The 26,630-nt window shown below is 35.8% G+C and overlaps 1 protein-coding gene and 2 pseudogenes across 2 annotated transcripts; 2 read left to right on the plus strand and 1 right to left on the minus strand.

The window, feature by feature from the left end:
- Positions 1–6,541: 6,541 nt before the first annotated feature.
- On the plus strand, positions 6,542–9,747 carry LOC143611201 (transketolase-2, chloroplastic-like). The gene is made up of 7 exons (XM_077085463.1): positions 6,542–6,854; positions 7,025–7,115; positions 7,297–7,402; positions 7,473–7,755; positions 8,137–8,285; positions 8,402–8,555; positions 8,631–9,747. Exons 1-7 carry the CDS (start codon positions 6,693–6,695, stop codon positions 9,588–9,590), a joined length of 1,905 nt encoding a protein of 634 aa, XP_076941578.1. The 5' UTR covers positions 6,542–6,692; the 3' UTR covers positions 9,591–9,747.
- A 90-nt stretch (positions 9,748–9,837) lies between these two features.
- Positions 9,838–13,257, minus strand: LOC143611203 (chloride conductance regulatory protein ICln-like; annotated as a pseudogene). The gene is made up of 10 exons (XR_013149731.1): positions 13,167–13,257; positions 12,965–13,037; positions 12,788–12,846; positions 11,356–11,441; positions 11,172–11,295; positions 10,980–11,085; positions 10,777–10,842; positions 10,633–10,683; positions 10,066–10,160; positions 9,838–9,966 (listed from the first exon to the last, which is right to left on the minus strand). The product of XR_013149731.1 is annotated as a chloride conductance regulatory protein ICln-like (transcript).
- A 2,034-nt stretch (positions 13,258–15,291) lies between these two features.
- On the plus strand, positions 15,292–19,264 carry LOC143611205 (nucleoside diphosphate kinase 3-like; annotated as a pseudogene).
- Positions 19,265–26,630: the final 7,366 nt, after the last annotated feature.

A 26,630-nucleotide genomic window follows, 5' to 3' on the forward strand; every position in this document is an offset into this window, starting at 1 on the left:
GATACCTTGAGGGGCCGAACAATTCGCTGGACTCTATTGCGGCGTTTGCCCTTGAAGTGGTGAATTTCCAAATGGAAGAAATCGGTGCCCCTTGAAGACTCTCGCGTTAGGGTCAAGAAGTACCATAATTTGACTTTGTTTAAAAAGCTACATAATAGGGTGTCACTTTTTGCTATCGCTAAACTTGACAAAGAGCTGACTTTGCTTGACACATTGCAAGATACGGGGGCGGAGTACGACCACCGGTTACAAACATCATGGGGCTTGCCGTGTGCTTGTAAGCTTAACTAGTACACTATTAACAATATACGTATTCCATTAAAAGACATAGACCCCTTTTGGAGGAAGCTCGATTTCAGTCCCGCGTTTGTTCGACACGAAGAACCAGACTATGAAGCGGAACTGGAAGATGTGAAAAAACAAGTTCTAGGACTAAACAACCGAATGCAAAAAAAAAGTCTATTCTCAAAGATAATGTCTGTTCTTCCTGGGAAATCAAACAAGGAGGAGCCTGAGAAACGAGAGGACCCTAGGGGGCGTCAAAATCTAAACCAACAAGCCAAGAAAAGGGAAACCCCTAGACAGAGCTCGTACTCCCCGTCCCCATCAACTGATCCCCACAGACACAGCTCGTACTCCCCGTCCCCGTAACCTGATCCACACAGACACAGCTCCTACGTCCCCTCCCCGTCATTTGATCCCCACAAACACAGCTCCTACGCCCCCTCCCCGTCTTTTGATTCCCAAATACACAGCTCCTACGCCCCCTCCCTGTCACGGGAACCAACACCCGAAACCCCCACCCATTCGTTGTCGCGTTCCCAGTCTCAATCTCAGGTCTGGTTTAAGATACCTAAACCACCGAAACGCTCATCTAAAAAGCAAGAGCCTCCAACGGACCTTGGTTTTCCATTACTGCGTAACCCAAAGGACGTCCCAATCATAGAACGTTATAGTCACATCATTCCCACCTGTGCATACCCGTTCATTTCAGGAATAACAGATGTAAAGCCAGATGGTAATTGCGGTTTTAGAGCAATCGCTGTCGGCTTAGGCATGCGTCAAATGAATAGGAAGGAGGTCAGAGCAAGCATGAGGAATGAGATGGACCCTAACAAATCGTGGTGGAGGCACAGGTTGAACTACGAGATAACCGGTAATTATGACACGGTTCGTGATTCGCTAGACTACTCAACGTCTGCTTTATTCCAGCAAAAGAGTAGGTGGTTTACGTTACCTGGGCACGGACACGTAGTGGCTCAGACGTATGGCTGTGTTTTAATCAATCTCCATCTGACTTCCAGTGAGAGTTACTTCCCAATGAGAATGAGTCCGGAACCACTATCTCAGACTCCGGCAATAGTAGTCTTAAATGTTAAGGATAATCATTGGCTCAACATACAATTAGAAGGGAATTTCCCCGTGCCGCAACCAGCATATCAATGGGAAGGATGCGCCAATGAAGCGGCACACGAATGGAGGTCTTTGTACGAAGATCGTATAAAAGAGTATATGCGAATAAGGGAAACTTGACGAGTGCAAACTGAAGAGCCAGTTTATTTAGGATGATTTGTAAAATGTTTGAGATACTATCAATAAAATGTTTTGTATTATTATGAATAATTAGGAATAAAATGTTTGTGTTATCAACAATTTTTAAATAAAATCAACTTGATAAAATATATAATTTAAAAATAATATATTTTTAAACAAATATATTTGATAATATATTTGTTTAAAAAAATAAAACATGATAAAATATATAACTTAAAAATAATATATTTTTTAAAATAATATATTCGATAATAAATTAAAAAAAATATTTAAAAATATAAAACATGATATTTGAAAAAATAAAACATGATAAATATGTAACTTAAAAATAATTTATTTTTTAAAAATAATACTTTCGATAATATATTTTTTTGAAAAACTAAAAATTATCATGATAAGATATATAAATTAAAAATAATATAAAATAGTACAAGAAATTTTAAAATAATTATAAATATCTTCAAAAGTATATCAGATACGCCGCATATTCTGCTGTAAATCAGATCCGCAGCATATCAATCGATATGCGGCGTATCTCTTCTACTTTTGAAGATGTTAAATACCCCCGGGTTAAAACCGTTCAACTCGTCAAAACCACAAAAAACGCTCAACCTTTCACTCAAAACATCACCAAATTATACCACCAAAACCACCACCACCACCAGAAAATAATGAAGACGGGGTCCGAAAATAGCATCTACACAGCCATAATAATTTCGTTCTGAAATAGTGGTGGCTGTGTAGTTATTATTTTGAAGTCTGTTATTATTACAAAAAAAAAGACCCAGATAAAACCATGTTGGCGGAAATAATGACGACGGAGTCCGAAAATAGCATATACACAGCCATAATAATTTCGTTCTGAAATAGTGGTGGTTGTGTAGTTGTTTTTTTGGAGTCCATTATTATTACAAAATTATAAAATATAAAATAATATATATATATATATATATATATATATAATAGATTTTAAAAATATATATTTATCAAATTACATATATATTAAATATAATAGTGTTGACTGTATAAAATAGAAAATATAAAATAATATATATAATAGATTTTAAAAATATATATTTATCAAATTACATATATATTAAATATAATAGTGTTGACTGTATAAAATAGAAAATATAAAATAATATATATAAAATAGATTTTAAAAATATATACTTATCAAATTACATATATATTAAAAATAATAGTGTTGACTGTATAAAATAGAAAATATAAAATAATATATATAAAATAGATTTTAAAAATATATACTTATCAAATTACATATATATTAAAAATAATAGTGGTGACTGTGTAGATGCTATTTTGAACTTTTGAGCTACCAGTGCAACTGCCGAGAGCTGGCAGAACACTTTAGTAGTCCCCCTTCATGGGGTTTCCAGTATCAAGAAAGATTGCACCGATCTTTGGTTTTTGATGAATTCGGTGTCACCCCAAATTGTCGCCTTGCCGATGTAAATTCATCACTACATGATAGGTCGCAAGGGCCTCCACAGCTGATGGAGGAGATATGCGGGCATAACGGTACTCGTGTATCCTGGCGGATTTGGCATTCAGGTGGTTGGAGTGCTCCGTCCGTCAGAGATACGCGGGCATAATGACTATACCCCATTTTTAGTGGGGCAAACCTGTAGCTGTGGGCCGGAACAGATTCCGGTGACTTGCTTTCCGGTGAGTGGAGAGCCGCGGAAAAGAGCTGCTGTGTTGATGTTATTTTTGAAGTGCTTATCCAGAAGAACTGCTAATAAACAAGATGATGATTAGGAATTAGTCGTTGTATAGAATTTGATGTAATATCCCGTGCTTTTTGATGTAATTATTCAAATTTGTAATTTAGTATTGGTTTAATATCAAATTTGTGTTTTTATTAGTATTGATCCGTTTATATATTATGAATATGTAATATTATTTGATATAAAATATATGTATACCTTTGATAGTTAAATAAAATAAAAAAAAACCTCAATACGCGGCGTATCGGGCGATACACGGCAGATCAAATTATAAACAGATACTAACCTAAATCGCCGTCCCCCATCTGGTTACACATTCATACTCACACCCGACCCCATTTCAAGCACAAACCTTAACTCGTCGTCCCGAACTTCATCTTTGTTTAACAACACCAAATCCATATCCGACCAGACAACAATAAGGTAAGTAAGATACTTCTATTTTACTCTATTTTGATATAGGTTTTCATTTAGATTAAGGGTTAGGGTTTGAGCAAACCCATCAGTTTTGGATTAAGAATTGAAAACTGGTTGATTTAAGGGTTTTGGATTCGGGTTTCAAACGGGTTTGGGTTTCCAAAGGGTTTGGGTTTCAAACGGGTTTGGGTTTCAAATGGGTTTGTTAATGAAATGGGTCGGATTTTGAGGTTGATAAACGGGTTTGGTTACGGGATTGTTAATAAAACGGGTTTGGGTTACGGGTTTGTTAATGAAACGGGTCGGATTTTGGGGTTGATAAACGGGTTTGGTTACGGGATTGTAAATTAAACGAGTTTGGGTTACGGGTTTGTTAATGAAACGGGTTTGGGTTACGGGTTTGTTAATGAAACGGGTTTGGGTTACAGGTTTGATAATCAAACAGGTTTGGGTTACAAGATTGTTAATGAAACGGGTTTGGGTTACGGGTTTGATAATCAAACTGGTTTGGTTTGGGTTACGGGTTTGACAATAACAGGTTATATTTATATGTTAAACATAGATGGCGGATAGATACATTGAAGGGGATGAACTACTTGATGATTACGAGCATTTGAGGTTTGACCCGGACTCCGATTATCATATCCGGTTTACGCAGCTTCGGAGAATGGAGCCACAACCTTCCTCGACCTTGTATGAGGAGTTTATAAAAATGGTTCGAGCGGAAGACATGATAGAAAGAATTGTTGGGAAGGATACACCGTGGGAGAGATTGTTTACCGCCCAGCAGCCAGCGTACCGGGCTCTCACGCTAGACTTTTACTCTACGTTCGTTTTCATGTATTTTTTTCCTTTTCAATTAATATATAAATAAAGTAGATTTAACCAACATGTAAATATTGTTTCAGGCCACGTCCGCAGGGAGATCCGCAAGTCGAGATGCTGGTTCAGGGTGCGGATACCATTCGGGCGGAGGTTCGGTTCCATATGTTCGGGAATGGGCATTATCTGTCGATGGAGGAGTTTGCCATGGCGCTGGGCTTGTACAGACTTCAAGATTTAACCGACCCTGTTTACACGGAGAGCATACACGAAACACCAGATGACGTGTTGAGACGTTTTTGGACGGCGATTAGCGACACACCTTGGCCTATAATCCGCCGAGAATATGCGGCAGACTGCAAAGCCTCAGCCATCAGGGACCCGTTGCACAGGTTTATATTATATTATATTATATTATATTATATTATATTATATTATATTATACTATACTATACTATACTATACTATACTAATATTTTATTGTATTTTTACAGGTACCTACACAGGCTTATCGCTTAGACCGTACAGGGTCGTCACAACGGGGCAGATCACTGCAACCTCCGTGACCTTTTTTTTGCGATGCCTGCTTACGGGGAGAGACTGCAACCTAGCTCGTGGTTTCGGCGACTACTTCGCCATTTACTGGCACAGGCAGGGCCGCGGGAAATTGATTGGTGGCACGTTCGTTACGCGGATTGTGATTTCTATGGGCTACGTGAACCGACTAGAAGACCTACCAATTCAGCCGCCGATTCCGCCGCGAGAGCTGGACCGTGCACTGGCACAGGGCATGCAAATCGTCAAGAAGATTAACCGCTGGTATCACCTGGTCATTAATTTCGATTCTGGCCCATACGTAGAGGTCCTACTTGTTGAGCCTCCGCCAATCGAGGAGCCGGAGGTGGATATTCAGGTCGCCGAGGTTGACGGTGAAGAGGGCGAGGAGGACGGTGATCGGGTACGTTATATTTTATCGTTTAATTTTTTTTTGTATCTTCGTCTTATTAACGTTAACTTATCGTTTTCGTAACAGCTACTGCATCAGCACCCGCAGCACGTTCCGCGTACACATCGCGTCGTGCGTTTGGATGCGGCCACTGACTCCCGGCTACGGAGACTAGAGCGTGACGTGTCACAGATACGCGGTCACATCACCTGGATGGTTGGGTGTATGTCTGCCCAGCAGCATGGAGCCCAGTACACAGTACCAGCGCCACGTTTCGACGAGGAGGGGAGCGATGACGACGCGGGTGGTGCCGCATTTTAGATTTCTTTTTTTTATGCTGTTACTTTTTCCGAAACTCGTTTCGTTTTTTTTTTTCGAACTAGTAATATATTAATTATTATTATTTTATAAATCTGGGTATGCGTTATGCTTATTTTTTTCTTTTTCAATTTTAAAATTGTTGTTTCGTCATTACTTCAAAACAGACAAAAAATCTGTTACACCCGTAATACAAAAAAAGAAAACAAACATAAGTTGTTTGTTTTATTTTGTTCGTTTTTAATTTTAAAATTGTTGGTTCGTTGTGACCTTCCAAAACCGATCAAAGAAAGGTTACCCGAGCCAAAAAAACAAAAGAAACAAAATAAAATAAATAAAATAAAAGACAACAAAAAGACAAAAACATAATTAAACAAAAAAAAAACAGCAAGAGGACAAAAATACACATGTTTTCAAAACACTCAAACAATATGCTACATATTGGGTGGGTGTTTTGGAAACGTCATATATCTAAAAAAAAACCCAAAGAATAACATACAACTCCACGTGGAGACACCTCGTACTATTTGCTGGAATTTATAAAACACGAACACAATATTATTTTGACCACCACCGCCACCTTCAACTATTAATAATAATACTTGAGCTTCCGATCATCTTCACCACCAAAATCAATGGCTTCTTCGCCTATTCAACCTCTGTTCTCCAACACCATATCCACCAAAACACAAACCTCCAGCCGCCTCACCGTCACCAACAACTTCAACTTCAGTTCCAGTTCCCTCACTCCAGCCCGGAGGACCCAATTACTACGTGCCTCGGCACGAACCGACACGTCGTTGGTGGAAAATTCAGTGAACACGATCCGGTTCCTGGCTGTGGATGCGATCGAGAAGGCGAATTCGGGTCATCCTGGGCTGCCCATGGGTTGTGCTCCGATGGGTCATATATTGTTTGATGAGGTGATCAAGTATAACCCCAAGAACCCGTTTTGGTTTAACCGTGATCGGTTTGTGTTGTCTGCTGGTCATGGGTGCATGTTGCACTATGCTTTGCTTTACCTGTCTGGCTACGATAGTGTTAAGGTAGTATACTAACTAATTGTAGTTTTAGATTCATAACGTTTAATTCATATCGAATTTGCAATTTAGGGGTTGTTATTTTGTAGGTATATATATATGATTAATGCTTGATGATGTTTTTTGTTTGTTATTATAAAACTTATTGCTTTGTGTTTTGTGTTAATTGAATGCAGGAACAAGACTTGAAAAGCTTTAGGCAATGGGGAAGCAAAACACCCGGACATCCTGAAAACTTTGTGACGCCAGGAATTGAAGTCACAACAGGTACTCTGAGTTGGCCGGCCGGGTTGACTACTTGACTTCAAACATTTTCTCCATTTATTATATATGATTACAAAAACTATATATATTGTTACAATATTAGCCATATATATATGACCCTTGAGCTAGCATATATAAATGTACACATGAATCTATAAGTTGGTTTTTATCCGTCTTCCTGTAGGACCACTTGGCCAGGGTGTTGCTAACGCCGTTGGTTTAGCCCTTGCCGAGAAGCATCTAGCAAGCCGATTTAACAAACCAGGCCATGAGATAGTCGATCATTACACGTAATGCACCGAAACCTTTTATTTTTTTAATAAGATGTGGCTGCAACGACCAATCTAAATATTAAAACAGGTATGTTATACTGGGTGATGGTTGCCAAATGGAAGGGGTGTCAAATGAAGCATGTTCTCTTGCTGCACATTGGGGGCTTGGGAAGCTGATAGCCTTCTATGATGACAACCATACCTCCATTGATGGAGATACAAATATTACTTTCACGGAGAATGTTGATAAACGGTTTGAAGGATTAGGATGGCATGTAGTTTGGGTGAAGAATGGTAATTCCGGTTATGATGAAATTCGTGAGGCCATAGAGGAAGCAAGGTCGGTTAAAGATAGACCAAGTTTGATCAAGGTATATACTTTCTTTAATCATGCATACTAATTAAGCATTAACAGAGGTGGCCGGTTCAGCCTATTTACTTACGAATGAGTTAATCAGGGTACTATGTTTTCTTTAAAACCTATTTTAGCTCTCATTATTAATAACTGTCTCACTAAGAACCTAGAATTAGTATACATTACATATATATATGCTCATATATAATATAATTTCTAATATGTGCATGATGTTATTAGATGATTTAACCTGTATATTTTGTTAAATGAAAAGAGCATTTTTTTGGTCATGTATGTTCAAATAAATTTGTTTTAAGTTAATAGCTCTTCACTGTTAAATGAATATAGATTAGTTTGATCAAGTAAATATTTTTTTCTTCTCTTTGTCGGGTTTTAGGTTACAACTATGATTGGTTATGGATCACCAAACAAGGCTAACTCATATAGTGCTCATGGTAGTGCATTGGGAGCTAAGGAAGTCGAGGCCACAAGAAAAAATCTTGGATGGGCCCACGAGGCGTTTTATGTACCCGATGATGTTAAAGAGTATGTTCTACCTGTGTCCATCATTTTAATCCTATATGTATGATATCATATCAATATAGAAAACAAAATGCGACCTTTAAATATTAGTCCTAGCTACGAATTAAACTTATGTGTAGGCATTGGAGTCGTCACATTTCTGAAGGAAAAGTTCTTGAAAGCGAGTGGAATAAAAAGTTTGCAGCATATGAGAACAAGTACAAAGAAGACGCAATAGAACTAAAAGCTCTTATCGACGGTGAATTGCCTGTTGATTGGGAGAAAGCGCTACCGGTTAGTTTCTTACATACATGAATTAACCCGTTCATAAGTAAACGCAAACACGTTTTATTTTTATGTTTCTTACAGACTTACACTCCACAAATCCCGGGAGACGCAACACGAAACCTTTCACAACAATGCTTAAACGCGTTAGCAAAAGTTCTCCCTGGGCTTCTCGGGGGCAGTGCCGATCTTGCATCCTCCAACATGACACTTCTAAAAATGTTTGGAGATCTTCAAAAACTGACTCCAGAAGAACGTAACATACGGTTTGGTGTCCGTGAACACGGCATGGGTGCAATTTGTAACGGGATTGCTCATCACACAAAGGGACTTATTCCCTATTGTGCAACTTTCTTTGTATTCACAGATTACATGAGACCCGCCATGAGGCTCGCAGCATTATCTGAATCTAGAGTGATATATGTAATGACCCACGATTCAATCGGTTTAGGGGAAGACGGGCCCACCCACCAGCCTGTTGAACATATATCAAGTTTCCGAGCCATGCCAAATATTCTCATGCTCCGACCAGCTGATGGGAACGAAACTGCGGGTGCTTATCGTGTAGCGATTCTCAACACGAAACGTCCTTCGGTTTTGGCACTCTCGAGGCAAAAGCTTCCGAATTTAAATGGCACCGGGATCAAGAAAGTTGAAAAAGGTGGATACATCCTGTCGGACAATTCGTTAAACAATAAACCCGATGTGATTTTGATTGGGACAGGGTCAGAATTGGAAATTGCAGTGAGGGCGGGTGATGAGTTGAGGAAAGAAGGGAAGACGGTTCGGGTGGTGTCGTTTGTCTCGTGGGAGCTTTTTGATGAGCAAAGTGATGAGTATAAGGAAAGTGTGTTGCCGAGTGGTGTGATGGCTCGGGTTAGTATTGAGGCGGGGTCCACGTTTGGGTGGGAGAAGATTGTTGGGAGGAAAGGGAAGGCGATCGGGATTGATAGGTTCGGGGCAAGTGCACCGGCAGGGAGGATATATAAGGAGTTTGGAATTACGGTTGAAGCTGTTATTGAAGCAGCAAAGGCGGTTTGCTAGATGTGTTGAACATGAATATGAGATAATAAGGAGTGATAGGAAAACGATAAGTTAGGATTTAAATATAAAAACTATACTTTTCATATATATGTTGTAATTGGTTGTTATGTTACGTCTAAAAATGTAACATGAATAGGAGTCCACAAGAAGAAAACAAATCCAAAGTACCACAAAAAGAGTCAAAAACAGAGCAATATGCTTTACAAAATACAGACAACAAAGCAGCATGTGCCAGACTTGAAAGTTGACCATAAGCTCATGTAAAGTTGACTTTTGGTATGTGATGTAAAACCAAAGATGATCATTATTGGCCACTATTGATGTTGTTGCTTTCCATTTCCTCAGCATCCTCAAACCTCTGGTCGTTTATATGAAGCTGTCATGTGTTTAGAACAAACATAATGTAAATTGACGGACAAGGTTAAATATATATATATATATATATATATATGAATTAAAAGATATAAAAACGTACCTCAAGCACATCGCGAGCTAGGTCGCTATTTCCATTCGGATGACCAATTGTGCTGAAACTCGTTTGTGATGGATCCCATTCCGAATCAACTTCATCTGAGACATGCATGTAAGTTGCACAAAATAAGATTTAACACAGGTTTGAATGATGCAGACTGCAGGGTTGGCAAAGCGACCGAGTCGGGTAACATATTCGGGTCCGAATCAACTAGCATTGTTAAATATGATTCTAAAAACTATATTGTATTATTTCAGTAATAGATAACTAAAACCAAATACTAGGTGTAATACGTTAAAATAACTTTGAACGACTTTCAACCCATTTAACATGTTTCCATAGAGATAACTTTTTATCCGTTTAACTAAAGGTGTAACCGAGTCAGACCGCTCGTGAGCAACTGGAGATCAGTTCGCTAAAAGCTCAAATTGAGCCAAGCTTAAACGACCCCAAGCCTAATTAGAGCTCGTTTAATAAACAAACTCAAGCTTCATATATTGAACTTGAATAGAATTGCGAGCCTAAACGAGCCTATTATTGATATAATTATAGCCATAAATGTGTTCATACCTGGACCCAACTGATCAGCACTGAAAACCCAATTGTGCTCCTCTTCATCCTCTGAATTAAAAAAAACTAAAAACGAGTAAGCAAACGGCAACAAGTTCAAAAGGTCTTCAAAATCTAAATTAAAGGGAGAGTCAGGCACTGCACCTGGACCTTCAACAGGTTCAGGGTTTAGCTCTGCACACTGATTAAACACCTCAAAAAGAGCATCCACTGTGAACCAAGAGATATGTTAGTAGGAGATAAACGTACGTGTGTAGTGTATTATTATTATTATTATTATTATTATTATTATTATTATTATTATTATTATTATTATTATTATTATTGTATTAAAGTGAGAATTATACATTGATTAGGGTCTGAAGGCACAAGCCTCATCTCAGTAATCTTTGATAAATCCAACGTATCATCAGATTCTGAATCAGAGTCATCAAGTTCATCCCCTGTGTCAATCTAAAACAATAATAATTGCATTATCAGAGTCACAACTAGATATGATGTAATTGCATCAAACAGGTGTAAATAATCATACTATAGACCTGTGTATATATGCAGGGAGCTGAGTATGCATCAGGGTCCCTTGACACCGCGTGAAGGGACAGCGATAAGCAATCGACGGAGTAGCCTTTCGTGTTGTCGGTATCGCTCAACCAGATGAGTTGTCTGCAGATTTAGATAATAAATTAGTTATATAAAAAAATGAAAATGTAAGGGTTTTATTACTTGGTGGAGATGTAGAGTGTGCCGGGAGACTCGGTTTCCGAGGACAATAGCGACGGCTGGTTGGAGGTGCATAAGCTCCTCACCATCTTAGACCACGTGTAGTGAGACGCTATAGGCTATTTTGAGGTTGAGACGCTTCCCACAAATCGCTCGAAAAGGCGAAAGATGGGAAAGATGATTGGTGGTTTTATTTTATTTGATCTTTTTAATAAAATAAAATATAATGGGGTAATGATTGGAAATGACTTATCCACTACACACGGTCTTATCGTTATGTTTTAACTTTAAGCCATGACTCATGTAAGAGCTCAATGAGTTAACGGACGAATCCTAGATTAAAAGGTCCTTAGGTTAGTAGGATGTATTGAGAAAACTTAAAGTAAAGTAAAAGACAAGTAAAAATAAATAATCAAAGTTTTGGGGGTTTAAAGTGTAAGAAATGTTTTGAATTTTCCTTTCTTCGAGTTCTTTTGCTACTGCTTGAGCTAGGAATAGAACGTACTTTTGGCGCAAGTACTTTCGAGATTGGACATGAGGTTGAGCTTCTTGGGAGACGTTTTCCAAAGACCTTGAGGGTCTTACCATTGACGAGCAGAATTCGAATAAACTTATCATAACAAACAACTTCGGCACGGTATAAAAATTGTTACGTTGAGTTCTTTTGAGTTCTAAATACTCAAAGCGGTTCTCAAAAGAAATCTTTCATATATATATATATATATATATATATATATATTACATTATAATACATATAGGCGACGCTTCATCTCCTCTTTTATCTCTCCTTCAGACGCCTGAAAATTATATATATATATATATATATATATATATATATATATATTATTACAGGGTAAGGATCCTAAGAGAACCACTTGCAAATTGAGAACTTTGAAAACCATTTTGAACCACTAAAAAAATTTTAAAAAATCATAAAACAAAATAAAACAAAAATTTTAGAAAAGTAAAAAAACCAAAACTCTTATATTTTATTCCAATTTCATAAAAAAAAAACTTTGTATTATACACATATGTATAATTTCATTTAATCTCAAATTAGTTCTCAAAGTTCAAGTTGAAAATAATTATTTCTCTTGTTATTCCAATCCTTATATTACATTACTAGGTTGTAAACCCGTGTACTACACGGGGTTGGACACCAAAAACTGCATAAATTAAGAAAAATTAATAATAAATCCATATGTATTATATTTAAATATTTTACAAATGCAATTTACGTATTAATATTAGATTTACAATAATATAGCTACAAGTACAAGTTACTGATCTCTATAAAATTCTTATATACAACATTAATATTACATTTACAATTTATAAAAGAGCACAAATAATCTAACGGGCCCGACCCAGCTATTTTGCCACGGCTACAACTCTACAAGTAATTTATCTAAGTTCGTATATTCATCACATGAACCAACATTTGTTGAATTACTTTTATATATCTTCATGTAAATCGCATGCAACCAAGTCAAACTTCAAAGTGAAAGGTATAAATAAACATCATTATTTGTTATAAAACCATAATGGAAATTGGGATACATGTAGAATATGAAGTTGAAAAGTAGTCATTGGACCTAAAAAAAAGAAATACCATTGCCATTTATCTGTAGCTACATATTCTGAAGGCAACTTTCTTGCTAACCTGAAACTCTTGCTATAAATTCCTGCATTTTACCAAAAAAAACATTAAAAATAAATAATAATAATAATAATAATAATAATATATTAAATCAATTACTATTATTGGCTCAATGTATATCTCCGTTTTTTTATCATGTTATCATTGGTTTGACCTGTGAACAAAGTCATTGTGTCATTAATGGCAGTAGCAATGGTTTGTACTAAATCGCGGGCTATATTTGCATTGACGCAATATCTGTACATAGAGACGTTAGTATACTTTTGTGATATTGTACGCAATCTACCATGTCTAACTTAGTATGTAACTTCAATCATGTAAATTTAGACCTACACAGTGGTGTGTGGCAAACATGAATAGACAAACACAGTTGTGTGTGTGTCACTTAAACTCTCAGACATGAATTCATGGACATGGATGGGTATGTCGTTTACAAAAATGCGGGTATACACAGTAGCAGTGTGTAGCATATAATTCGGCATTCGAAATTCAATAACATTAGGTACCGAACTCAACTTGGCTAAATTGATGATTCAGTTGATGGTGCTATTAGAAAATAACAGGTCAAATTCAAAAAGTCAACCTAAAGATTAATACATCAATTAACCATCTGCAAGTAATATTTGACAAAATCAAAAGTCAAAGTGGTACCATATTTCAAGCTTCACAATTTTAAAAGGAAAGTTTAAAATTTGTAGGGCTGCAATGTCAAGTTTGAATTTAGATTTGGATTATGGATGAGCTTGTATTCAAGTTAAATTTCGAAGTTTTAAGTCCCTTGTGTTCAGGAGTAAAATAGTCCAAAATGAAAATAATTGTTTCGAGTCAACACCCAAAAAAAAATTACCACAACTTCTATATTATGTGGAAACTGGAAATACGCACATTTTTCATCAACCAAACCACTCAAATTCCGTTATCAATTGAAAAATGAAACATAAATCAGTACACAGAAAAAAATCTCTACGGGGTCAACCCGTGAATACTCGGGTTCAGGTTCACGTATTTTAAATAAACTCATCTTTCCTCCAAACTGAGGTTAGTTCCTATTTCAACATGAACCATTTTTTACCCGAATAAAACTGGAACTTCTTAACGAGTTGTGTTTGGGTAACGTGTTTAGGTTTACGTGTCTTAACTAACCTCATCTTTCTTCATAAATGAGGTTAGTTCTTCGTTCTAAATCATTTTTAGCAGAACGAAACTCGACTTTTTAAATATCTACCCGATCAGACCGGGACCAGTGACCCTGTGTGATTGCTGTTGTTATTTATATTTTGACCTGTTTAATTTTGACTCGATTCACTATAATTTGACTTATTTCATTTTAAAATAAGTAAATAAAAACTTTTAATAATATATAACACCATTTTAAAAAGACAATAAACAGATAGTAACTGTAATAAATCTTTGTTCTAGTTATGGACTAAAAATCTCAAAACTGTATATTTTAGCATTCAAAGTTCTAAAACAACCAAGAGTCACAACACCAAGCATTAGTTGTCAACTATACACAATATGTGCATATGTGAATTAAGCGATTAAAAATAGCCATTAAGATAAGGGCACGGTACTACAATAGTAAAATACAAAAAAAAAAAAAAAGAACATACCATGTGTAGCCCAAAATGAGGATGCTAAACAGCTTCCATTTGGAACGATTCATCACTCAAATTATCAAAAGTGATGACCCTATAAATCAAATTATAAAAATGTAATAACTTAATAGTAATGAGATTTAACTAAAAACTACACAATTGAGTACGAATGTGAAGTATCTTGCTAAATTAACTACTTAATTACTGTTTTAAAGCACATATAAAAATACAGCAAAAACAGAATTACAATAATAAATATATACATACCTGATAACGCAAAGTATGGCCCCAAACAAAGCTGCAAAAACCAATTCTTTCTTCGAAACTGGGCTGGTCACGACCACAAATAGAATCCCACAAGCTTTCTTGAACTGGAACAAACAAAGAATAATCACCAAAACTCCAACGATTATCTTCATTTAAACCTTTAAAATTATGGTATATCAAAATTAGGGTCAGTTTTAAAGTTCAACGAAGTAGTAAATCAAAATTAGAGTTACTGTTTAAGTTTAAAAACTGAAGACGATTCCATATTGAAAGCAATGATACCTTTAAACTTAAAGACAATGTCCAATTCTGTTGGTAAAACCAATATTAGGGTTAATTTTATAATTGAAGAAGAAAAATCTAAAATCAAAATAAGGGTTATTGTTATAGCTTAACAATTGAAGACAATTACAAATGTATGCAATGATACCTTTAACCTTCATGACAATGAACGATTATGTTGATCGAGTAATCTCGAAGCTGTAAACGAAAATTAGGGTTAGTTTTATGCTTCGAATGTTGAGGACGATCACATATTGTAAAATGTTGAAGAAGATGCACGATGAATGATCCGGTGAACACGGATCACAGTGTTGAAGAAGAGTGCTAGGGTAAGAATCTTTGCGATGGTGATTGAGTTGGTTATTAATTTTGAAAAACGGGATGAAAAAAATTAGGAAACTTAGGTTGAACAAACGAAACTCTGAGAATATGCCAAGTGGCAATTTAAAGGATTTTAGTGAAAATTCTGAGTGAAATCCACAACGTTAAAATACAAAGGAAAACAAAAATGAGAAAAGTGAGAAGAAATCTGGTCCATTTATTTTAAATTTGAATGGCTGAGATTAATTTAATAAATAATAATTGATGTAAAGGGCATAAAGGTAATAACCCATCTTTGTTGACTTTCTCTCTCCACATGCAAGGCACATGTCAATTCCCTCATCATTTTAAAATGTCCATAACTTTTTCATACAACATTATTTTAAAAAAAAATCACCATAATAATAAACGTTTTTTTTATCTTTAACATGAGTATCATATTGTTATATAAAAATAAAAAAAAAAATTAATGGGTTTTTTTAATTGTGTTTTTTTGTTGTTTATTGTGTCATTGTGTAATATGTTGTTTCCATTGTGTTTTACGTTTCAAGTCATTGGTGTTATACGTATTCACCATTGTTTCTTATGTTTTAGGTCATTGTGTTATACGTATTCACCATTGTGTCTTACGTTTTAGGTCATTGTGTTATACGTATTCACCATTGTGTTTTACGTTTTAAGTTATTGTGTAACATGTATTAAGCATTATGATTTATGTATTAGCTAAAAAGACACAAGGGTGTGAAAAGACACAACGGCGAAAAAAGACACAATAACGAAAAAAGACACAATGATAAGCAAAAATACATAATGGTGTGCGAAAAGACATAATGACGAAAAAAGACACAATGATGTACGAAAAGACACAATAACGAAAAAAGACACAATGATAAGAGAAAAGACACAATGGTGTGCGAAAAGACATAATGATAAGCGAAAAGACAAAATGGTGTGCGAAAAGAGTCAAAGACACAATGACGAAAAAAGACACAATGATAAGTGAAAAGACACAATGACGAAAAAAGACACAATAACGAAAAAAGACACAATGATAAGTGAAAAGATACAATGACGAAAAAAGACACAATGGTGTGCAAAAAGACACAATGATAAACAAAAAGACACCATGGTGTGCGAAAAGACACAATGACGAAAAAATATACCATGATAAGCGAAAAGACACAATGGTGTGCGAAAAGACACAATGACGAAAAAAGACACAATGATAAGCCAAAAGACGCAATGGTGTGCGAAAAGACACAATGACGAAAAAAGACACAATAACGAAAAACACACAATGACGAAAAAAACACAATGATAAGTGAAAAGATACAATGACGAAAAAGACACAATGGTGTTGGAAAAGACACAATGACGAAAAAAAGACAAAATGATAAGAGAAAAGACACAATGGTGTGCGAAAAGATACAATGACGAAAAAATATACCATGATAAGCGAAAAGACACAATGGTGTGCGAAAAAACACAATGACGAAAAAAGACACAATGATAAGCCAAAAGACGCAATGGTGTGCGAAAAGACACAATGACGAAAAAGACAAAATGATAAGCGAAAAGACACAATGACGAAAAAAGACACAATAATAAGCGAAAAGACACAATGACGAAAAAGACACAATGGTGTGCGAAAAGATATAATGACGAAAAAAGGCAAAATGATAAGGGAAAAGACACAATGGTGTGCGAAAATACACAATGACGAAAAAAGACACAATGATATGCGAAAAGACACAATGGTGTGCGAAAAGACACAATGACGAAAAAAGACACAATGATAAGCGAAAAGACACAATGACAAAAAAAGACGCAATGACGAAAAAAGACACAATGATAAGCGAAAAGACACAATGGTGTGCGAAAATACACAATGACGAAAAAAGACACAATGATAAGCGAAAAGATACAGTGACGAAAAAAGACACAATGGTGTGCGAAAAGACACAATAACGAAAAAAGACACAATGATAAGCGAAAAGACACAATGGTGTGCGAAAAGACACAATGACGTGATTTTTGTTTTAAATTTAATATAACAAAAATCATACTCATATTAAAGATAAAAAAACGCTTGTTATTATGATGATTTTTTTTTAAAAAAAATATCATACGAAAAAGTTATAAACGTTCTAAAATGATGGGGGTATTAACATGTGCCTTGCCTGTGGAGAGAGAAAATATGTACAATTACCTCTATACCCTTTTTCTTTTGGTCCCCACTTAACACATGTCAATTATTTATGGCTTCTCACACTTCTCATTTTTATTACCCTGTAAAATAACTTGACCCGATAAATAATATCTCCTCGTTATCTCTCATTAGGATGCCTAAAAATTAACTGTAATTGGTAACTCCTCCTCAAGGTACATTAAATTCTCCGGCCACGTTGCTTGTTTAATTAACATCCTTTATCCCTTGACTCGCTCTTTCAAGACACCATTTAATTTTGGCATCCATTTCACCTTTATATACACCACAAACCCTAGCTCCAGTCTTATTTCTACTAGCCACAGCCTCAACCTAGAAGAACATTTTTTTATTTTTGTGCCTACGCTACTTACATTATATGAAATCTGAAAGTGCATGTTAGGCTGTTAGCGGATATCAAAATCTTGATTTATTATTCTTCCATTTGTAGAAGGATAGTCGGTTGCTGCTGCTGCAGCAGTTTCATTTGCCAGCTCTTGCTTCTTATGGGCGTGATCATACTGGAAACGCATCTAGCAAATGGATTGCTGGAGCATTTGCACTCCCTGCTGCATGTTTTTACTTTGTTATTATCTGAACAAATTACCCGATGTCGATTTTTGTTTTTGGACATTTGTGCATCAGTATTTAACTGGAACTTTGTGAAGTTTTTTAATTTGTTTTGTTTTAAACATATATATATATATATATATATATATATATATATATATATATATGTTTAAAACAAAAGGTCTTCTTTTGGCAGATTTCAGAGATCATATCTCGGTTTGAACGAAAAGGATTCAAACTTGTGGCTATAAAACTTGTAACCCCTACAAAATCCTTTGCTCAGAAGCATTACCATGATCTTAAGGAAAGACCATTTTTATGGGTTTTGTGACTTCCTTAGCTCTGGTCCTGTTCTTGCGATGGTAATTAGTAAAACCAAATTATATATATCTCTTATATATGCATCGAAATCGCTTATTCTGATCAATCATTATTGCAGTTATTGGAAGGAGAAGGCGTGATTAAATACTTATTGGAGCCACTGATCCACAAAAATCAAAACCAGGAACCATCAGGGGGTGATTTGGCTATTGTTATAGGAAGGTACAAACAGATCCACAAACTATTTGCCCATTTATAACACTTTTTTTACAAAATACATGAGTTTTAATTTGATATAAGTCAAAATTTTATGTGACTTGTAGTATGATGAGTTGATGATCACTATGTTGTGGTTTGTAGGAACATCATCCATGGAAGTGACGGTCCAGAAACCGCCAAGGATGAAATCAAGTTATGGTTCAAACCAGAGGAGTTGAATAATTACACAAGCAACCAAGAAAAGTGGGTCTATGGAGTCGACTAATGGAATGGCATATGTGGGTTGTCTAGGCAAATTAGTTTTTCGGCTGCAAGAATAACAACCAAAGAATAAACAAAAATGTTGTTTTTTTAATTTAAAAGTGAGCGAAAACAGTATCAGTTTTGTAATTTGAATGATTCTCAAAGACCATCTTTATCTTTATAGTCGTTAAAGAAATAAGTATTTGGTTGATACAGGGCTGTTTTTACCTCTTTTGATCTTAGACTTTACTTTTTTGGCTTTTTTTTGGCTTGTTTTCTTTCATTAATAGAAGAAATGTTTAAATCTCTTTTAGAGCTATACATGTGTTTGGTTTCGGCTGGGTTTTCAAAACAACTAAATTATGATTTTGGAGAATGACGGAAAAAACCAGTCGGGTTGGATGGGTCGGTTGGAACGTCTGGCATGACAGTTTAAACTGATTTTTTTTTCAAAATCATTCATCTGCACTACCAAATGTTTAATGACATATTTGGTTTATGAGTATAAACATACGCTTTAACGACATATTTCAAGTTCAAAACCGGGTTGAGCTGTTAAGATGATATATCGTCAAAGTCGAACAAAGAAACCCAACAATTTGTATCTAAATTGTCCGACTTGCTTTGATTGGGCGGTCTTAGCGTGTTGTGAACATCACAAATCCTTTGTTTGAAAAACTTGGATTCATTTCAGTTTTAACTTCATTCATCGTTCAACCAAATGGCGCTGACCTTTTTATTTCACTATTTATGTGACATCCTTGTAACTTACTTTATGGTCCAATTTTTTAAAAGATGCTCTTTATGATCCATGAAATCATGTTAGCCAATTTTTTTATTGATCTCACTGTATCATATGCAAAGTAACTTACTTTCTACATGGAATATTCTCAATAATTTTGTTATATTTGAATTATAATTTTATTATAAAAGTCACAACAAAGATGAGAATATTTTATCATTTGTTGAAACATATGAAATTGTGAAGTTATATATATTACTTAAACAATTACTTTGCAAAATTTGATTAAGGTGGAAGGATGTAGTAATAAAAATGTGGATATCATATAGCCACATACGATTTATATCACCTGTGATTAATATCACTGATAATACATTAAATTTAAGTGCTGTTAGGTGAGATTAGGTGAAAATTTATGGTAATAACAGAGTTTTGGTGATTTTGAAGTCATTTGACATAAGTATATTTTATTTTATATGTGGTAATTTAATCTCTTGATTCAGGCAGAGAACTTTGCGATAATCATCGAAGTTGCGACGATTATTTTAAAGGAAACGAAAGCATGGGAGATAGAAATGGAGGTTAAGTCCTTGAATACAAGGATTTAATTGCTATCAGTGTGGTCAAATATTAAGATGTGCGTGATTTGCTACACTGTTACGGTTTATTCGAGACAACCGCCAATCTCCCAAGAACACAAGAGAAGAAGAGAAAATAAACTCAAATAATAATTCTTTCTTATTCTTTTTCTCAAACAAAGATTACAATATATAGGAAAACAAATAAATAAAAATAGACTAGATAAACAATATGGAAACATAATTTGACTACAATAAGGAAATCAAATAAAAAATAAACTTAAATAATAATAATAAACTGATTAATATAATATGATCGTATCAATTCCCGACCCCTTGAAAACGTTCTTGTCCTCAAGGACGGAATAACGTTGCCAAGGCGGTCGCCACTCGAGTCGTACGACAACAAGTGGGGCGGTCTCAACGTAGCACCACGGTGGTGTAACATCCCGTTTTTCGGGTTCCGGTTAATAAATGAAATATGAGTTATTATGGGTCGGGCTAGTGTTGGGTTATGGACTTGGGTTATGAAAGTAGGAAAAAGACCATGGGCTTAAGCCCATGATCCATAAATATATAAACCTTTAATCACCCATTAATCATTCTTTTCACACATATTCCATACACCATCAAAACACACACTTAGCTCTCTCTCTTCTTGCTCTCTCTCTAAGCCGAAATCACCAAGGAAACCGATCCCGATCTAAGGTAATGATAGTATGATATTGTGTGATGTTAAACCCGTTAGATCTAGTTGCGAAACGACGAGCCGACACCGTTAAACCGTTTAAGTCACGAGATCCGGGTGGAATCGGGTATAAACCGAACCTATGATGAGCTTAGGGGTCACCCTAGCTCAGATCTGGATCGAACGGGACGAAAAACGGTGAAAACCGAGTTAAAGCTCGTTTTTCTGGCGAATCCTTGATTTTCCGGCGGTGGCGCCGAAAAAGTTAATACGAGGTAAGAATGTCAGGGAATGTTCTGACATTCCCTGACCTAACCCTAGTTCGCTAAGGGGTAACTAACGAATTAGAAGTAATTCGCTAGCTGATTCGTCTAAGGGAATATAACGAACTAGCTTCAATTCGTTAAGGGAAAAGATAATGAATTACCTTTGATTCGCTATAGTTAAAAGATAACGAATTGGAAGGTCCAATTCGTTACATAGACTGGTTCGCTATGGACTAATTCGTTAAGGGTCCAGTTCGTTAGAGGGTTCAATTCGTTACAAGAACCAGTTCGTCATGACAAGTCAATTCGTTAAGGATAAGTAACGAATTAGAAGTTTAACAAAATGACAGAATGGTCCCTGGACTTAGAAAAAGAATGATTTAATTACAAAGAAGCCCTTGAACTTTTAAGTTAGCCAATTAATTAATGATTCAAAATTCTAATGGAAAATGTGATAAGACAGCTCGACCCCAGCCAGGGGCTCTGCCCCTTGGACCCTGCTAGGGGCTGCCGCCCCTAGACCTCGCTACCAGGGGCGCTGCCCCCGGACCCCTATTCGTTGAGGGTTATAATTGGAATAGAAATACGATATGGATAGTGATAGTAATTAATATGCGTAATTGTTATATAGTTAGCCGTGCCCAGCTCAGGAAGGGATTAACTATAAACGGTGAACGTAATCGCATTGAGGTGAGTTTCTAGCCTCACTTCCTTGTTATGTTTTCGGGGCTGTGTGCATACTCGATGTGATAGTTAATACACTTACCTTAAGTGGTAAGTGTATGCCTTGTATGACTTATGTATGATGATTACTTGACGGTGCGTAAACGATCTTCGGATATTGCATGTACCGTCAGGTGGAAGTAAAGATACGATTGATATGTATGATGTAGGACATGTTGTATGCATGAATATATATGAGGTATGCATAATGCATGTATGATATGTTGATGGTACGTGAACGCTCTTCGGAGATTGCACGTATTGTCAAGGAAAGTATGTAAGAACAGGTATGGTGCAGTTGCATGAAACAAAGGGACCAGACCCTAATAATATCTGTGATGGTAGGGACCAGACCCTAATAATATCTGTGATGTCGGGGACCAGAACCTTTATAATATCTGTGATGTTAGGGACCAGACCCTTATAATATCTGTGAGGTTATAGGGCGGAAGGCTCTTTAAATAGGATGGATAGTTATATATGAAGAGTAAGTATGATTAATGTACACACCTTCGGGCATGTGTGCAAGTATGAGAACGGATTGTATGTTGTATGATTAACTAGAACTCACTCAGCGTAGCTGATTTTTAGTATGCACGCATGTGAGTAGATTGAGGCAGCTTGCATAAGAGGAAGCACATGGCATGAACTTGAAGAAGCTGGCATCTCAAGAAATGTTATTTTATTTTAAAGACAACATTTTATGTTTAAATAATTTGAATGCCTGTTAAGACAAGAAAGGATGGTTATGTAACGTAATGGTTTGAATGTTTTGATATTCCGCGAATATTTTTATTGACTCTGATATTATGAACTGTGTTTATGAGTAAATCCAACGTCCAAAGTAGGGCACCGGTAACAGGGCCTTACAGGTGGCCTCCATTCAAGTATTTCGGTGTTATTCGGGCCAATGTCAACGGACTTCCACAAGGGGCGCAACACAGGTCGCCTTATTGCACCTTTTAATGGTGTCGGCGCCATTAAGCTAATTATATTGTTGTAAATTTGATTGACATCTTTATTAACCATCAAATTACCACTTTGTTGCTTATATTTAATTGATACGATCCTATTATATTAATAAGTATATTATTATTATTATTACATAAGTTTATCTATTATTTAGTTTCCTTATTATAGTCAATTATGTTTCCTTATTGTTTATCTTTTTTTAGTTTTATGTATTTGTTTTTCTATATAATGTAATCTTGTTTTTGAAAAAGAATAAGAAAGAATTATTATTTGGGTTTATTTTCTCTTCTTCTCTTGTGTTCTTGGGAGATTGACGGTTGTCTCGAATAAACCGTAACCATGGTGCAACATTGAGTACGCCTCGAATGTCGTACACCGACATTCGAAGCGTACTCAACGTTGCACCATGGTGGCCACCAATCGAGTCTTCCGGTGTTATTCGGACCAATGTAAACGGACCACCTTAAGGGGCGCAACACGGATTGACTTGTTGCACCTTTTAACGGTGTCGACGCCAACGAGCTAATTGTATTGTTGTAAATTTGAGTGAGATCATTATTAACCATCAAATTACCACTTTGTTGCTTATATTTACCAATTGCATGCCCACTTAAGATCACATCCCCCAATCCTTGAGTAACTTCCTCATTAACAATGGTTTTATTATCAGACTTGGCAATTGAATTGATGGGACTAACGTGAAATTGAGTAACCATTGCTGTAATGAAATCATCCCAGGTGAGGAAGTCTGAACTCCGAAGCCAACCATTGAACCACCAGAATGGTTCATCATCGAAGGATTCAATGACATAGGGAAACCGCTCGTCGCCATAGATCGCGTAAAAAAGAAAATATTGTTCTGCTTGAGAGATCCATAGGGCGGGATTAGATCCGGTAAAACGAGGTAGTTTTGGATGCTCCCACAAGAGTTCTTCCAAAGCCATCTAGGCTAAGGCTCAATGAAAGCACCAATTGTTACGGTTTATTCGAGACAACCGTCAATCTCCCAAGAACACAAGAGAAGAAGAGAAAATAAACCCAAATAATTATTCTTTCTTATTCTTTTTCTCAAACAAAGATTACAATATATAGGAAAACAAATAAATAAAAATAGACTAGATAAACAATATGGAAACATAATTTGACTACAATAAGGAAATCAAATAAAAGATAAACTTAAATAATAATAATAAACTGATTAATATAATATGATCGTATTATACACCTTGACTCATATAAAGTCATACGATCAGCTTGTCACTATAGCACTTTATATTCCTATAACTAACAGTGTTGGGGTCGGTTTCACACCCGTCACGGTTGGTTCTTTTCGTGAGCTATGTGTGGGCAAAAACATGTACCATATTTTTTTATTAATTTCTTTATGTATGTTATACAATGCAAAACATAAGATAAGATATTATTAGTCATATTATGCATTTTTTGCAACTGTGAATGATTAACGTTTTGTTACAATTACAAGTTTCGCCATTCATAGATTTTAGATTTCTTTGCACATACACAAATTGTGTGCATATATAATGAAACTGTTCATACCGACTCAATCATAAACGCATGACGCAGGGCCCAATAATGGATGGAGTTAACAAACCAGACATATGCTTATATGCACCATTCAAACTACTACAGCCAGTTGCGACACCCGCCGCAATGCGCGGGTTTTTTTACTAGTGTGTGTATATATATATATATTATAAACGAAAAGTCTGAGTTGTTACAGTGTTATCATCCCCTTCCACCGCCCATCTCACCCTCATTTTTTACCAGATATCCTTTTGTTTGGTTGATTCAGCAGTATCTATCATAGCCAAACATTCTGCCCTTAGTTCCATCTCTTGATCAAAAAGTAATTTTTTTAGAGTGTCAGTTTCAAGCACCGTCTACTTTCCTTTTTTATTTTTTTTTACTAACCAACCATTTTTTATTCTACTTTTTAGTCACCTGAACTTAGTTGCAAGAGCCAATTCCGCAGGTCCCATGATGAAATTTATAACATTGAGCGCCCACAAAATCAATAAACCAGGGCATCTCTAACTAGTGTTAAAAAATGGAAATGGTATATGCCCATAATCAATAGGAACCATACCACGTAATAACGGTCGATGGTGAGAGAGTCCTTTAACCAATACGATGTAGTGGCCAGATAAAGACTCCTAAACTCTTACAAACTAGTAATATCCAATCAATTTTGCAAAACTTATACCCTTTATCCGACACATAAGTATTTGGTATTCACAGTGCCCCGCCTCATTAATAAAACGGTTAAACGCATGAGCGTTTGAAGCAACAATAAGCTCTCCTAAGCCACACAAACTTGATTAAAATCCCGGGTAAATACACATAATCCAGTTAGCAATCTTTTAATAATAATAATAATAATAATAATAATAATAATAATAATAAAAGGCGTGGCATCTCAAAACATATATAATAATAATAATAATAACAATATTCAAACCTCGCAATCACAATCAGAATCTCTCTTGTACGACAATGGCTTTCTTGCATAATTTCGCTTTCTCTATTTGTTGTTTTCTTCTCGGTGCAGGTTCAGGATTATACAACTTCAAGTTTCAGTGTTTCTTCTTTTACAATTCTGATGCAAGGTTTTCTCATTCCTTTAAGCTTCTTCTTTTTATTTCCAGCCATGCAACAATTTCATTTAACATTAATGGATGGCCTTTCTAGAATGTTACTATCTTTTTAAAAAGCTGATTGTTTGATCGAAACCAGCTTCTCAATTAATTTTTTTAAACTGATTCACAAGAATCTTTGATACCTTGTTTATGCACCCAACAAGGCTAATAGGCCGGAAATCCCCAGGTTATAACGGGTCTTTCACAGTCAGAAATAAGTGCAATAAACGACGAAAAAACACCATAACTAACCTGGCCATGCATATTGGAAAAATTCATGAGAAATTCAACGGGAATTAGTTTGAAAGAACACCCGACAACGTTTAAGAAAACGTAAGTGCATATCGGTTTGATTCTTTGGGTCCCCCTCACACTCTCAAACCATATATATCATAATAAAAAAAGGCATGGCGTGGCATCTCAAAACAAAATATTGAAGTATTATCTCTTCTTCTTTTTCTTCTTCTTCTTCTTCTTTCTTCCTCCTCCTCCTCCTCCTCGCAATCACAATCTCATGCGCTCGATTGTACGGCAATGGCTTTCTTGCATAATCTCGTTGTTTATGTTTGTTGTTTTCTTCTCAATGCAGGTTCAGGATTATTCATGTCACACCCCAACCTACGATGGAAATGCCGGGGCGCGAACTGATTGCTCACAGCTTTTCAAAGGTTACTATATGCAATATTAAAAGTGTCAATATCTATTAAATTTTATTAAATAGTCAAATACAACAAACTCATAAGTAAACAAGTAAAATAAACATTCAAATCAAATTCTTGTATCTTCTTCTCTAACATGCATCCTAAGTTGCTTCAAACAATCTTGATAATCACGTCACACGATAACCTGCATATGCGTTAAAATAGAATAGTTTTGTCAACACAAGGTTGAGTGAGCAACACACCAGTTCAAAGTATAAATAAAAATATGTATTTGCAACAAGTCATATGAGAATAACAAAATAA

This window comes from Bidens hawaiensis, unplaced genomic scaffold, assembly GCF_021521415.1.
Source record: "Bidens hawaiensis isolate Kalapana, Puna unplaced genomic scaffold, B.hawaiensis_p1.1 tig00030167_1, whole genome shotgun sequence".
NCBI lineage: Eukaryota > Viridiplantae > Streptophyta > Magnoliopsida > Asterales > Asteraceae > Bidens > Bidens hawaiensis.

Coding starts and splice junctions, on each gene's coding strand:
- LOC143611201 (XM_077085463.1), top strand. CDS start 6,693: ATGGGTTGTGCTCCGATGGGTCATATATTGTTTGATGAGGTGATCAAG. Junction 7,403..7,472: donor GAGATAGTCGATCATTACAC/GTAATGCACCGA, acceptor ATATTAAAACAG/GTATGTTATACTGGGTGATG. Junction 8,286..8,401: donor GTACCCGATGATGTTAAAGA/GTATGTTCTACC, acceptor ACTTATGTGTAG/GCATTGGAGTCGTCACATTT.